The 16,561-nt window shown below is 36.5% G+C and overlaps 1 protein-coding gene across 1 annotated transcript; it reads right to left on the bottom strand.

The window, feature by feature from the left end:
• Positions 1–519: 519 nt before the first annotated feature.
• Positions 520–9,328, bottom strand: LOC120633457 (protein sneaky). Its single transcript, XM_039903665.1, has 11 exons — positions 9,163–9,328; positions 8,607–8,726; positions 7,928–8,099; positions 7,036–7,176; positions 6,324–6,567; positions 5,495–5,620; positions 4,845–5,096; positions 3,490–3,705; positions 2,900–3,105; positions 1,512–1,780; positions 520–812 (listed from the first exon to the last, which is right to left on the bottom strand). Exons 1-11 carry the CDS (start codon positions 9,326–9,328, stop codon positions 646–648), a joined length of 2,079 nt encoding a protein of 692 aa, XP_039759599.1. The 3' UTR covers positions 520–645.
• Positions 9,329–16,561: the final 7,233 nt, after the last annotated feature.

The following is a 16,561-nucleotide window of genomic DNA, read 5'->3' as shown; positions in this document are numbered from 1 at the left end:
GCCAAGATCGATCCCCAGCACGCAACTTTAGATTTTCGGAGTTATGTGCGTTTTTAGAAGAAAAATATCAATTGCTTTACGGTGAAGGAAAACGTCGTGAGGAAACTTGCCTAAGAATTCAGCACAATGTTCTTAAGGACACTCTCAAGGGACTACGGCCTAAAACCTTCTCATACTGTAAGGTCAGCTGAACCCTCTAGTGGGGAGTAATGGTTTCATAATGATGGTAACCATCTATTTGCGTAACCTGGTCGAAAACCGTAGGCACACCACTAATTTTCCAAAAATATTGTAGAAGGCAATCGCAGAATCGTTTTCTAACCTAACGTTGAACTCATATTGAACGTATGAATAAATTAACCGTAGGTACAGAATCGCTAATACTAACTTTTTTGAAAGTTGCTTGCACGGCTAGCACAGGCAGGAATAATATATATATTATTATAATATCATCCTTTGAGAACATTATGTAGAACTTGGCATATAGGAACTTGAACAGGCAAGCAGGGTTTCTCACGATGTTTTCCTTTACCGTTGAATAAATTTTGATACGCACACACCTAGAAAAACGATAGGTTGTGCTGGGATATGAACTCGGCCCTCCGAAAGTGAAGCCGAAGCCCTAACCGCTTCTGGCATCAGGGGTTAATGCCGAGGCAGGTTGTCATCACTAAGCGAATCTATGTCGCTCAGTTCTGCAAGCGCAGGGTCGCAGGCGAGGCATCGCGATTCCACTTCCTGCCAACACTCGTCACAGTACACAAAAGGACATCTTGTTTTTGTACACGAGTGCCATCCTTGTGTCGACTTGGCTGGAGAAAGGACAATTTTTTATAAGTTCAAAAATTACTGATGGCTACAGTTTCTATGAGATAAGACGAAATAATGGGTTGACAAGAATGTCTCTTATATGCTTTGCTGGTTTACAAAGTAGTCCTCGAGAAAGTGTTTCTGGATAGGACACCTACCGACTAAACCCCATAGCGTTCCAACTCGTCGCCTGATGGCTGGGTCAGAGTAACGCTTTAGTACACATCCACGACCAAGCAAGAAAGAAATGTTATTATTATCACTACAAATTTGTTTAATCCGGATAAGTATTAGTGAGGAATTATTCGTAAGTATGTATGTAATAATAATACACCTCACCACTCGGTTTCTCTTGGTTTTCCTAATCCTAAGTTTGCCAGGAACAGATTCGCCAGGTAATAAGGCCGCCTCTTTTGAAGTTTCCTCTTGTACTATCCATTTTTTTTCTTTATGTGGCGAACAAATTCTTAGGTGTATAAATAAAATAAAAAAATAATTTTAGCCTGAGCCAGAAATCCAAACCATGATGTCATAAACCGTAGAAGCACCTTCTTAGGCCAAAAGTCCTAGACCAAGGATGCATGTTTTATTTATTTCTTAGTTACATAATGTTAATAAAAAAAAGAAAGATGTGCTTGTCAGTCCATGTCAGTCATGTGGAAAATGCCATTCCATAATGATACAAAACCATTATTACTAACAGCGGTTGTCACAATTCGTCGGAGCAGTCTCCTCACAGATTAAACACTTCATCCTAGCGACTGGCAGCGCCTCAAGCCATCCAAGCAGCTGCGGAAATCTTATTCTCAAGCTCAGCAGGTTCTCCCCTGAGAGGTAGTGGGCTCGCACAGCCTGTACTGCCTTCCTTCGCAGTGTCTTCTGCATTTTAACGCGCTTCTTCAGTACATCGTTGTAGCGATGCAGTATACGTTGCTTTTCACGTACAGGGTAGAAATAGCTGCAAATCAATCTGGAATTTTGTCAGTTATTAATTGATGGACCAAGCAGATAGTAAGTAAGGTAAGTGGAAAACCATCGCCTTAAAACAGAGCAAAACTTTCCAGGTCATGCAAGGCACACTGCAAAGTGTTGCGCTGTGTAAATCAACCTCAGGTGTAGGTGTTAAGCCTCATGTGCCTGCAATTTTGACAGCCGATTGGCGCAGTGGGCGCCAGCGATCCTGCTTTCTGAGCCCAAGGCCGTGGGTTCGATTCCCACAACTGGAAAATGCTTGTGTGATGAACATGAATGTTTTTCAGTGTCTGGGTGTTTATCTGTATATTATAAGTATTTATGTGTATTATATTCATAAAAATATTCATCAGCTATCTTAGTACCCATAACACTATAGCTACACTTACTTTGGGGCTAGATGGCGATGTGTGTATTGTCGTATTATATTTAATTTAATTTAATTTTAATTACGGCAACCACGCCCTTCAGACCGGAACACAGCAATGCGACAATGCTGTTTGGCGACAGAAATAAGCATTGTGGTAGCTCCCTGGACGAGCTCTGTCACAAGCTGTAGTACTAAAATAAAGAAAGAAACAAAGGTCGCCAATTCCACATCATCAATAGTTAATAACAGTCAAAATTACTTATCTTATATCTTTAAACAAGCAATTCTTGTATATACTCGTATATAATTGGAATCTCTGAATCAGCTCCAACGATTTTCATGAAATTTAGTAAGTATACAGGGGGTTTCGGGGGCGATAAATCTATCTAGCTAGGATTCATTTTTAGAAAATGTCATTTTATTCGTGTTTTATCGATAAATATATGTATATAAGTATATATAATGGGAATCTCGGAATCGGCTACAACGATTCTCATGAAATGTATACAGGGGGCGATAAATCGATCTAGCTAGAATTCATTTATATTGGAATCTCAGAATCATTTATATAGGACATACGACTATTTTTTTAAGTCGACTCATTCGCGGACGAAGTAGCGCGGGTCCGCTAGTTAGTAACAGATAAAATTTAATTCTTTCCGTGGACAGAAAAATATCTCCTGCCCTTACTAAACGTACCTAGCAGTATGACGTTATAATGATTATTATGGTAAGGCAATTACTTACCTTCGCAGTCTCAACGTATAAGGGTTAATGCACAGAAGCAGCAGTATCCAAATGTACCCGCCGTAGATTCTAAAATAAAACATCTTAGGCATTGCCCGAGGTTGCGGCAGACACATTTCATTGGAAACCATTTTATGTTGATTGTTGGAATTCAGTTCTTCGAGCACTTTTCGTAGCATGTATGATATAAGACCACTGCTTTCCACCTGGTAAAATTAAAAACTTTTGTAGGAATTATACCCTATTATATATTTTTTTACAGTAGGTAGTAGTAGCAAGAGCTGCCACCCGTTCGGCTTAATAGCTCCGGATTAGATAAGCAGCAACTTTCAAATGTTCGGGGGTGAAAAACTTGGGTGGGTTTAAGTTTTGTACATAAAATTCAAAAGTAGTGACATCCTTTTCCGTAGAGATCATTGTAAAAAGCACTGCACTGCTCTTACGCCTTTTAATTTAGTTTAGTCTACATATTCGAGTACAAAAGAATTGGTAACATACCACTATCGTTTATCTATTTAAATGCACTCCTTACCGACCCAAAATTCTAGTTCGCCGCACAAAATCTTTACGAAAGTTTTGGATCTACACACCTTAATCTCAAGGTCTTGTACGCCGGATGACGGTATTCTCTCCATCGCGTGTTTTCTTACAACATCCAAAGCCTCGTAGAACAATCTGTCTAGCATGACAAATGTAGTGGCCGTCACAGCTTCTAGCATCACTTTGAGTATCTGACTCAACAGTTTGCTACGCTCCGATAGTACGTAAGAAGTGGAAAGCACGTCTATGTATCTGTTTATTTCCATCTAAAATGGAACAAGCCTAGTAAGCGGTAATAGCCTAGTAGGCGCGAATAGACGATTGGGCTCGGCCTCCCTTTCTGGAGACCAAGTTGGTTCCCCGGTGCCTCTAACTATTGTTACAGTAAATTTATAAAGTGGGTAAATAATTAAACTTTTGATAACTATAACTTCATATTTGCCAGATATTTTCCCGGTGTCTTAGTCGTTTATTCTGGGCGTTTTTAATTTAAGCAATAAAAATTTCACTTGCTTTAACTGTGAAGAAAAACATCATCAGGCAACATGCATATGTTAGAGTTCTTCACAACGTTCTCATAGGTGGATGAATTCTACCTATTCGCACTTGGCCAGCGTGGTGGACTACTCTTATCATTCTTGGAGGGCACATGGCCTGTTGTACACTCCATCTTCATCAACCCATTACCGGCCAACTACAGAGCACAGGTCTCATCCCCGCTAGTCCATCAGCAGATTGGTGGACTCTACACAGCTTTGAGAACATTATTTATTTACTATATATATACGCTTTAATCGTACACCAAAAAACGAAAGAAAAACAATGGACACAACAAGAGGAAACTTAAAAAGTGTCTATTTTTGTTGAACTCTCAGGCATGAAGGTTTCCTCACAAAGTTTACCTTCACCGTTGAAGCAAGTGATGTTTTAATTACTTAAAACGCACATAACTAAGAAAAGTTAGAGCTGCGTGCTGGAATTCGAATTCCAATGCCCTTCGAAAGTGAAGTCGAGCTCCTACCCAAATAAACGCTATCACCGCTCAGTTGTATACCTACTTAAAGAAACATAATTAAATATACTTACTATCGCTTGTAATATAGCTCGAAGTTCATCCGCTTGCAATGGAAAGAGCGATCTTAGGATCAGCCCCTAAAGGGGAATGGGCATTGGACACACTGGACACAGAAGCATCGGCCAACTACCTGCTCGATGGTTGAATGATATCGACAAGGCAGGGAAAAAATGGATGCAAGTCACTAGCAATAGAGCAAGATGGCGCGCTAATGAAGAAGCCTCAGTCCAGCAGTGGACTGAAACGGGCTGATGATGACGATGATGTATTGAAAGATTAAGTGAGAACAAAAAAGGTAGGTATATCGGTTTTAACATTGCGAAAGCTAACCTTTTTGAGAGGTAAAAGTGTAACTTTACCCTTCTTTCGTCGCTTTTGATCGATTCTTTTAAAATATCCTGTGATATAAACGTTGTCGTAGTCGATGCTGGTCAAGTAGAGGTCGTGGTAGTTCTGCGCAGAGTATACGATACGCAGAACGAGCAAAGCCAAACATATGTTGACGGTTGTGATAACCGATTGCATTGTAATGAACTTTTCACTGAACGTGTACAGAACTCTGTCACCTGTTTCCTTTGCATCCTAAATAATAATGGAATAGAATAGGGGCTTCAAAATCTACTGTTACTTATATTATAATAGAAAAATATTATATAAACTGTGCATATTATTTAATACATATGGTGGGTGGATTTTCATTTACTATGAGATTTTTTTTAGGTCAGATCTGTTTTATGAAAAAAATTTTAGAGTACCCTCTATAATCGACACTGAAGCCAAAGCTGTATTTTTTGAATTTTTGTCCGTCTGTCTACCTTGGCCGCCGTACATTTTCTGCAAGAATTCCAGGCGCGGGGGTGGGGAGGGGGACGACGACGACGACACTGTCCTCCCCTGCTTTTTCATACAGTATAGGTACATACAGTAACCGTTTACAAACATTTGAAGGTAATCAGTCGGTAATATTACTCACGAATTACCTGAACATCATGAAGCTCCCGTACATATGTAACTTTATGTTGCAATTTAATATCCGTAAGATTTGAAACTATTTCTCTTTTGGCCGATTTTAGATAAGAGTAACCCAATCCGAGTCCAGGGTTTATCTAACAAAATGTATAAGTACATATTTAGATACAAGTATTCCATTCAATCATCTGCGCTACGATCCGACCATCGATGAATTCATCACATATAATGTGTCACAACAAACAGGCATACTTGACTTATCAAAAGTATGTAAGACTAAGGGAATAGGTATAAGGGATAACGGACTGCAGCGTCTCTGTGCCATTTACCACGACCGATAAACCCGTCGCAACGTGGTGATTATGGGCAAAACCTCCAATTGTAAAATTAAAAGCGACTGAAAGGAAAATTAATCATAAAAATTGAACTACAAAAAAATAAAAGTAAAATCATCGATTAAAAAAATCTAATAGAAAAGGGCATAGTCGGTGGCCACCCATTCCACAAAACTGAAATGCCCTTGGGTACAATTGTGTGACAGTATTAACTATTGTCACACAATTGGCAATGTCATGTCAATGGCAGTGTCAATGGCAAACGTGCACTTCATACATGTACAAAAGCACTGCCTAACCTAAAATTGATATATAACTCGTATCGGAGGAGGATTTCTGCCATTTTATGCATCTTCCTGCGGTATGTATACCCTAGTTAATAACCTAGTGCACGCCACTTTCGGTAAGCAACCGTTTCATTATATAATCAATGATAACTAATATCTTTTTTTTACTTTTGTTTATTTTTAGAATTTTTCTAGTTGTGCATAATTAATATATTTACCTTGTTTCTACTGTTGCATATCCCAATCCCAAGCAATTGTTTTACATTACAAACCCTTGGCAACAGCAAGGGCCAGCACATAATCGTTGCGTACGCGGGAACTGCTACGTGACATTCATCATAAGCCGATGAAAACGCGTCCATACATAAAGTCACTGTGTGGGATAGTTGGTTCTCGCAACGGATTCCCATTTTTTGATGATATAATCTCTGATATCGCTGGCTTTCTTCCGTTTCTAGGACGCTAAAAATTTGTATAGGTTACCTTAGCATTTACTTATCTTGTGAAAGTTTTGTAAAACATATCAGGTTACCTCTTCGGCTGAGATCTAAATATAGTGCGTAGGTACAAACTTTGAATTTTCTGACTAATGTCTGACACAGACTTAGCCTCATTTTAACTGTATCTGTACGAGATAAGTTTAAGCACGTTTTGAAGATCTCTCATCCCTAAATATAATTGAGTTTATTAATTGTGCCCAGTATTTCATTGCATCGTGACTTATTTTTAAAAACTACGCAGCCAATTTACTACGCAGTTTTCCACGTTTTATTATAGGTAAGAGCAGTTTTATACGCAAGGGCACGAGACAATATTTTCAATAGTTCTAACAGATACAGGTTTTTATACAAAAAAATGTATCAGGTATCTTTCTTGCGCCTCTAACGTGAACGAAATAAAATATAGATTTGTCGAAATATTAATACGAACTGGTTTTTCGTGACATTCTTCTGAGAGCGCTGTATGAGATCAAACAATGCATCAGACAAATCATTCTCAGCCTTCATTTGTTGCAAATTGTCCATGCCTTCAATCTCACCCTCGATCGGAGAGATTACGTCACGGATTGAACTGGAGGGGAATAACTTTTAAAGTGTTGTTATGGACCTATAGTGTCTACTGCAAATGTAAAAAGATTTATAATTTCCTCTGATTTGGTCGGAGATTTCGGCCGTCAGAATCTATCGAAGCCGCAAAGCGCGGCCGTCAGATTATGCATTCCGGTATCATGACAAGTAGATACCATGAAGAGGTAAAAATGGTTTTAATCGTAGACTGCATCGTCACTTTCCAGTACAACTAAGTGAGCCTCTGTTGCCAGCTGAGTACTCTGCTGACAAAGGCTAACTTCTAGTGGTCTAAACAAGTAAATAAATTAAAAAAAATCCAATTCCCCGACCCAATAATACCCATGTCGCCATTTTCTGGTGGCGTGGCATCCATCTTGGATCTGAAATTTATCATAGTTTTTAGTATTCTACTAGTCAAGTAATTTTATTTGATACCAATTGAGAGAGATGTGAAAATATTGTACCTAATCCCCCATTATGTGGCCGCGACCAAATTTTCATCAAACATAGCTAATAGCACTCTTGATTAATTTACCTTTCATACAAAAAAAAAACGAAATCCAAATCTGTTAATCGGTTCGGGAGCTACAATGCCATTCACGCACACACACACGTCGAACTTATTATAACAGTCTTTTTTGCGTCGGGGGTTGAAAAAAAAAACCCGGACCTTATTCGAGCCAAGAAAGACAACAAGATTTGTTTTAAAGGTCTAATTATTAACAGAGTCCAAAATCAGGGCATAACTTCACCTGAACGCTTCCTTGATGCCGTCGACTTCTTTTCGTAAACTAAGAAGTGCTTTGTTCAACGGTCTATACATCCGGGCGTATTTAATTTTGGTGAGATTGTAAGACAGTTCAGTGCTGCATGCAAACACTCGTACCACCTCTTTTGCGTTGAATCCCAAGTTCGTTATTGGGCCTTATATTAGAAGAGATGATCATTATTCGTTAGGTATATCTTTTAGCCATGCCTCATTGCTGTGTTGCGTTCTGAATGTCTGGTTCGAAATTCGGTGCATATTATTATAGTAAGTAGACGGTCCAAATTAGAATTCCAGCACGCACCTCTAACTTTTCTAAGTTATGTGCATTTTAAGCTATTGACGTATCTTCCATGCTGGAGGAAAAGATCGTGAGGAAACCTGCATGCCAGAGAGTTCTCCATTATGTTCTCTAAGGCGTGTGGAGTCCACCGATCCGCACTGGGCCAGCGTGGAGGTATGGTCTAGAACCCTAATTGTGGGAGGAGATCCGTGCCCTGCAGTGAGTAATGGGTTGATATGATGAAGGGATATTAATCTGGCGTATAACATGTTATGGCGACAGCTAATATTAAAGTTAACAAAGCAGCATAAAATTATGTTTACAAACAATAAACTATATAATAAACGTTGGGGGTTGATGTTGATTAACACAAAGGTCTTACCAGCTACGACGTAAGTGAGGACAACCGCCTTCAAGACCCCCCTACCGGCCTTCCCGCAGTACATAGGAAGCAGGAGAAGGGAAATACATCTAACTTGTATTGACACCGCATTGCCTACACCTTGAGAAAATAGTATATGAAAAAATGCTTTTCAATTGTTTAAATTTTTTTTCATTTCGGTTCAGATTTGAACGGTATATCGGTATATCAGAAACAAGCGGTGATAGTCAAGTGAGCCAAGGCTTTAGTTTCTCTTTTGGGGCGACCGAGTTCCCGGCAAACACCTCTAGCTTTTGGGAGTTATAATTTTGGATTTGAGCAATTTAATATGATGCAACCTGCATGCTTCGCGATTTCCATTATGTTCTCAAGGGCGTGTGAAGTCTACCAATCTGCACTGGGCCAGCGTGGTTGACCTAACCTAATGGCCTAAACCCTTCTCATTCTGACATGGAGACCCGTGCACCGTAGCGGGCCAGTAATGGATTCATGATGATGGCAGCAACATCTTTCTAATCATTTCATCTTCATCTTTATGCTAATAAACTAAACTTACCTAACAAAATACTTATTATAAAGCCGACAGCAAAACCAGTATCTCCCAAAAACGTTATATCCTTTAAAAACAGTCTGTAGTAACACTGTCCTAATGCATAGCCTTCTAGGAAACCTAGCAAAACTTTTAGCTTTTCTCGATAGTCGTGATACAATGTCCTCAACATTGTATTTTATATTAACTGGTAGAATCTTACAGAAATTAAAAAAGTACCGCCATTTTTAAACGATGAATCTGTTAACTTTAATCTACATGGTTAAAAACAATTCATTTGCAATGTTATTATTTTTTACTTAAAACATATTATTTAACAAAACAGAGATAGTGACATAATCTGAAACTAATTTAAAGTTTACGTTTCTTGGTATAGAATGTCAGTGGATGTACAAAAAATATTTACCGCGCATCAATGAGTATACAAACCCACAACTCACCGGGTCATTAGACTCTTATTCCAATGGAATTATGACTGTTTTTGAAAAGCGGACATTCTTCTCGATTGACTCAGCCTTCTGAATCGGTGTAACATTAGATAGCGATAAAGCGAATGGATTGCGGTTACTATAAAAAAAACTTCACTTTAAAAAGGCCTGCAAAGAAGGCCTACTTGTGAGCAAAATTTTTACAAAATATAATTTTTATAAAAACGCTTAAAAATTATAGGGTAATCGATTGGGCGTAAATATATGGGCGATACTAATAATGGGGAATATAATTTATCTAAATCAATGTAAATAAAAAAGAACCAAGAAAAAGTAACTTCGAGTTAATTGTTTATTATAATTATTAGTCTTATAAAATTCAATACATTAGTACACAGAACTTATACAATATTACTTGAGAAGTGACGAATAGAAGCGCCTTTAATAACATAGACATTTTAAATGCTCTCTTCACGATAGAATATACATATTTCGGTAGGTATACCGCTTCCAATAAGATTAGATACTTACATAAACTTCCATAAAAACATTTCTAAATTTAAGAAAAAATGTGACTGCAATAATTTAAACATTAGAAGTAAGAATAAACTTACAGTGCAATATACTAGGTTACATAAAATTCATAATTCGTTTAAAGGAAATTGCATACAATTTTACAATAAACTACCAATTGACATCTTGGAGATGTCTCTTAAAAAGTTCAAAGTTTGTATTAAACGTAAGCTTATAGAAAAGTCCTATTATAGTATAAAGGACTACGTCAACGATAAAAAAGCTTGGGTGTAAATTATTGCTCTAACCAGGTTGCTCTTCTAATAATTTAAAATGACATTGTGAGATGGCGATAACAAAAAAAAAAAAAAACACCCGGCTAAGTTTGTTGTGGGCTTCTTCTTAGACCGGGACGCGTTTGGAACCCTCGTAGCTTTAGTTTTAAGTTTACGAATGTGGTTATCGCCATCATCTCACTACCGTGTAATTCTTATGTACGCATCAAAAGTGCCACCTGTGGGCCTACTTGAATAAAGATATTTTTGACTTTGACTTTGACTTTGACTATACATCTCAAGTCTACTGGCTTCTATAGGAATGAGCAAGAGGTGTAAAGAGCCTGGTCTGAATGAATGATTGAATGAAAAATTTTATTGTACAGCACAGATAAATTATCAGACTCAGTTATATTGTGGGAGGTACAATTTAAAAATACGGAATGATCCAACGAGCGGGTACAAAGCTATTCGACGTTACATCCACACATGTTGGCCAATTAAAACCAAAAAAATTAAAAAGTTTAGACATCGCGAAATTTTATTGCTACTGTTATTTTTAAAGGTATTCATGTTACTAGACTTTACTCTATCGACATAAATAAAGAATTATTTTGTTAGTACGTCGAACATTATAATTTTTTTTTGAAAGCCTTGCTTCATGGTCCTTATTAATAAATTAAGCGTAACGTCCGAATAGGTATGCAGTGTTTTTTTTTTGGAACATTATGGCTCGTTGATTAAGCAAAATTTGCGCATATCGGAACTTGTAATTAATGCTAAAAAATTAAACTTCGTGGATTATTTTCATTTACGTTGATTTTATTGTATATTAAACTCAGTCAGGTCACTTCCTTTTACGGAGTGGTAATGAGACCTTGGTGAATCCATAGTAATAAAAGGCCGGCGACGCGCAATGATGGATAAGCCTGAGCACCCGGACTTACCTATAATAGTCGCGGTGCGTTTAAGGGCAAACCAAAGGTTTCCACTTTTTAAATTTAAATATTACCTACCGCACCTGAAGAAGTATCACATCAGAATACAGTAACAGTACAGTAAGAAATAGAAACATGATACTTGTGTTTCCAAACAAAAAGGCATTGCCCAACAGATCCTAAGGACAGAATAGATCCATTACAAATATATATAAAGTTATAGTAAATTTTAAAACTATATATGCGTGCATACTAACTGCATGAGTTATTTTTTAAACATTTATATCTTATTCCATTAGAAGACAGCTCCAGACTGCAATCACACCTGCTGGTAGGTAAGTAAAGGTAACGTGCTGACCTGTTAGGAGTATGGCAGTTATCTTAAACCCCTAATCGGTTTCTAAGCGACAACGTACCGGAACTCTATATTGCTTGACGGCACGTCTTTGTGCTAAGTAACCACGACCGAAGCCTCGCACCAGACGAATATAACATCGTATCGAATATAAAGAGTTGAGTTTGTTAAAAATGTCTGAGTATTCAACACTAGCTAAAATTTAAAAGGTAAATCCCAAGTAAACAATAGACCTTCGAAACCTTTCCCACACCCTCCCGGTTTGCAGCAATACATAATGCCCCATCCTCTAGTAAAATGAGATACAGAGTTCCTAATGTGAAATTATTTACCTACGTTAACCTATTCGATCGCGTTATAGTTAACTACTATCTGTATGGAATCAAAAGAGCGCCATCTACTGGGTCCCAGTATTTTAACTAGAAAGAAAGTAGGTAGAATATCTCACACTAGGCATCCAGTAGGGCTAGCATTCACACCAAGAGATAGTTATCTCTACCCGTTACTCGTACTTTTTCTTTAGAGACTTACGAGATAATCGGTTGACATAACTCTCTCGTGGCGAGCATCCTAGCCCTACAAGTTAGTAAGATTTAACGTGGTGCGAGAGAAAAGGTCAGTGAGTAAATCTTTCCTATTTTATCACACGCATTAACATTGTCATTTTTCTAGTCTCACTGGGTATACGGTTTGATTTAGCTGTAATGGCTTTAGCTTAATTTTTTTTTTATTACAGTTTTTTTTTTTTTAGAAAAGTAAAAGCCTCGTGTAATCCTCCGCCCGGTGCAAATATGTATTTATGTAATGTATATTTAAGTGTATTAATCTCTATGTATCTAAGTAAGTATATTAATGTTGTTTTGGCTCATTATATGTATTTATTTTGTACACGGGCGTGAGAGTAAATCTCGAATAATAATAACTCAGCAGGTAGTATGGGCGCATCATAGTAAATAATGCATTTCAGATTTAAGCGTTCCAATAACATAATGGTACCAATAGAAGCTTTAAAGTTGATTATCCACAACTTATTAGTAATTAAAGACACTACTTGTCAAAATTTTATCGATAAAATGCTATATAATTGATTATCGATAATTCCCTTACATCACTACTTGTCAAAATTGTACCGAAAGAATGCTCATTGACAACTGTACGACCGAGGTAAGATGTCACAACTCGTCATAATGGTACCAAAAGAATGCTTTAAAGATGATTACGTTTACTTTTACCACCTTAGGACACTACTTGACATTGTGGTACCAAAATAATGCTTTCAGTCACAGAATTAAGAACATACAGAAACCGTGTACACGACTAATAATAAAGCAACAAAAACCACTCCACTTTAGTAGTGTTTCTCGAACATTTCATTCCATGTAGCAGTTGACAGTAATTATTTTACCTCAAATGTTAAAAAAAAATCAGAATTTAAAATTTATAATTGATTTAAATTTCAAGTAGGCCTAATTTATAAGAACTTTTGAAACGTCAAGTCAGTCTGTTTGTCTACCATCGGTTCGGATGGCAGATTCCACTGAGAAGAGCCGGCAAGAAACTCTGCAGATTGCTCTTTTCCAACATAATTTTATAGTTTAACAATCTTTTTTGTTTCATTTTACGGTGTATGTTATAAACATTTTCTGTAAAATGGGGAAAATGGGAAATTTGTGAACTACCAACATCCTGCTGTTGTGAACACATGCACTGCATGCAATACTGGCAGAGTGCGGGTTCTGTACATTCTTAAATCTGTGCTTTCAGTTGATTATAGACAACTTTTTCGCCTTCAGACACCACTTGTAAAAATAGTTGATTTTCAACAACTTTTCCTCTATAAGACATTATTCGTATAAATAGTACCGAAAGTATGCTTTAAGTTGATTATCAACAACTTTACTCCCGAGACGAGAGGCCACTACTTCTAAATATGGTACCGATAGAATGCTTTAACGTTTATTATCGATAACTTCACTACCCTAAAACACTACTTGACAAAATGGTAGTAATAGAATGCCTTATAGTTTTATTTTAATTACATAAACTTTACGTTTACGATAATATACTATGAGGCAATCAATAACCTATTTTAAACCGCTTACAAGAATAGTTTATATAGTATTATGATAAAATATTTAATTAATAGCTCGAGGAAATAAATAAATAGCGCGACTACTGAATAAATAGCTATTCCAACATTAAATTCAATTAGTTAAAGTTTACTTTAGACATTTGTCACAACCAAATTAGAACCAGTACAATCAACTTTTCTGAAATGCATTGTAAACAATACCAATGGTGCAAATTTTGTTTTACACGGGATCACAGTGTTTATATCATTTTGAGACATTTCAAATTAGTTTAGTTTAGTACGTTTTGCATAACAGAATTGGCACCATTGTCGTTGTAAATAACTTAGCTATAATCTACTTTTCCTTAGATGGATAAAAAGACTCAGGGACTTCCTATCAATGCTGAAGCAATGTTGTTTGTGAAGCGTTTAAGTCGTTCTTACAGCAAATAAACAATGACACCTTTCATAAATGAACATTCCCGAAAAACCAAACTATACTGAACGAGCTCTATTCTTACGATATCTTGTACTGCGGTCAATGAAAAGAGTTAATTTATGTTGACAAATTCAGACGATATTTGTGCGAGAGAATTAGAACCAGTTGTTTTATTTGACAAGATATATTCGATTTCACTACGCAACATTGTAATTTATAATTTTTTTATGCATTTGAGCATCATAAATTAAATTCTATATTTTTATTAACTCTTTAGAAATTAAAAAAAAGTTAACCCAATCTAAATACTCAGTAATGTCTTAATTTTTTATTACTACTACTTTTTTTATACCTACTACAATACAGGTAAATATGACTTTTTTTTCTGTCATAACTTCACATTGTAACTTAATCTGTGGTTACAAAAGATATTGGAAAGTTGTCTGTGTTCGTAAAGAAAGCCATTGTAAGTAATTTTTAGGTCACAACATATAAATTAAAAGTAAAATATTATGGTTCATTTATAACTTTTCTACCAACACCATTTTTCTGAATTGTGTAAAGTGGACAACCATTTCGTCAGAAATAAGGTCAAAAATAGCATTTTTTTTTTGCTGTGACACAGATTAATAATTGTTGAAGTTATTCCAATCTGATACAGCAGAACTGAGCACCTAAGGGTACTTACATTATTAGAGTACATAAATTATCTCTTTTTGTTGACCGCAGTTTACATTCTGTCTGTATACGTACCCTACTAAAGGTAAACAATCTTGACATTTAATGTATAGCTAAAATAGGTATATGCACTGATTATTTTATCTGCTTATTAAAACATGCGTTACTAAAAATTTGCTTTCTAAAGGACTACTTTTTTTTTTTAATTTTTACCAGCGCTTGGCCGATGGAATTCCGATTGATGTTGCAGCCTTAGACGGAGTGTGCTTTTTTTAAAGTTAAAAGTTGTCCTTTTTTTTATACCACTACAAGTTAGCCCTTGACTGCAATGTTGCTTGATGGTAAGTTATAATGCAGTCTAAGATAATCCCAGAAGGAAACGGAAGGGCGTAGGAATGCTAATTGACTGTCTGTTGTGTGTATTCATTATATGTGTGTAAGTTTACGACCCCCCCGGCGCAGCGGTGAGCGCTGTGGTACATACCACCACGTGAAATTGCAATCAAGGGCTAACTTTTAAAATTATAAAAGTATTATACCGTATTTATTAGTGGGCTAACGTTTTTATATTGCCTCTGACCACTCGGACCACCTCGGACCACAGCGTCAAGGTGAGCTCTGCGTCAGTAAGGTATCTATGTGTACGCAGCTTACTGACGCAAAGCTCACCTAGTACTCACATTGTAGGTGGGGTAAACGGAAGCCAGAAAGGCATCGCAATTCATTATGTATTACCAGCGAAAAAGGTGTTACTTAAGTATTCAAACAATATTTGTCTTATTCGTGGTTACGGAAATAACAAACACACTTTTGTATTTATAATAGTATGGCTATTATAAATACAAAAGTGTGTTTGTTATTTGGTTTATTTGTCCTTCCTTTACGCCATAACTAAACAACCGACCGATTTGATTTTTGGCATAGAGTTAGTTGAAAGGACGGAAAGAGTAATATAGGATCCTGGGACAACATCAAATTTACAGGAACATTCGTATTTTTACACCAAATATCGTCCTTCCTTCATTTCCTAACAAAGTAACTAAACGAGTTATTGGCCGTGGGTGAAGCCGTGGGGCGCTGCTAGTTTGTCTTATAAACATGTTGTCCAGATAAAAAGACATGTCAAAATTGTTTACGTTATGTATTACGTTCACAGACAGTGACGTGCATAGAGGGTATGCACAAGGTATGCAGATGATATAAAATGAAGAAAATATCCGGTATGAGTTCTAGATACTTGAGGGTAGGCTGTTTATAGCTCGTACTGGATATTTTCTTCATTTTATATCATCTGCATACCATGTGCATACCCTCTATGCACGCCACTGTTCACAGACATGTATAGCCATATGTGTGATGATCAGTGATCGGAATAGGTAGTGTAATTTGGTGTCATGGAGGGTATGATCGAAAGTATTACAATAATATAAATAAACTCGTGAGAATTAAACTATTTGTCTGTCTTTTTCTTGCACGTAACAGTAACAACTATTTATTACGTTGTTTTCAACAGGCTTTTTTACATAAATTTTTTACCGCTTAATTAATTTACATAAATATACATCTATAATCATTGTAAAATCAATATTTAAATTACTTCTGGATTAGTCAGATTTAAAAAAATTGCATGAAAATTAAAGCTATCTAATATTGATTTTACAATGATTATAGATGTATATTTATGTAAATTAATTATTTAATAAATTAA

Source organism: Pararge aegeria, chromosome 21, assembly GCF_905163445.1.
Source record: "Pararge aegeria chromosome 21, ilParAegt1.1, whole genome shotgun sequence".
Lineage (NCBI taxonomy): Eukaryota > Metazoa > Arthropoda > Insecta > Lepidoptera > Nymphalidae > Pararge > Pararge aegeria.
Note: the sequence above shows the minus strand (reverse complement) of the source record. Positions and strands in the feature narration are given on the sequence as shown.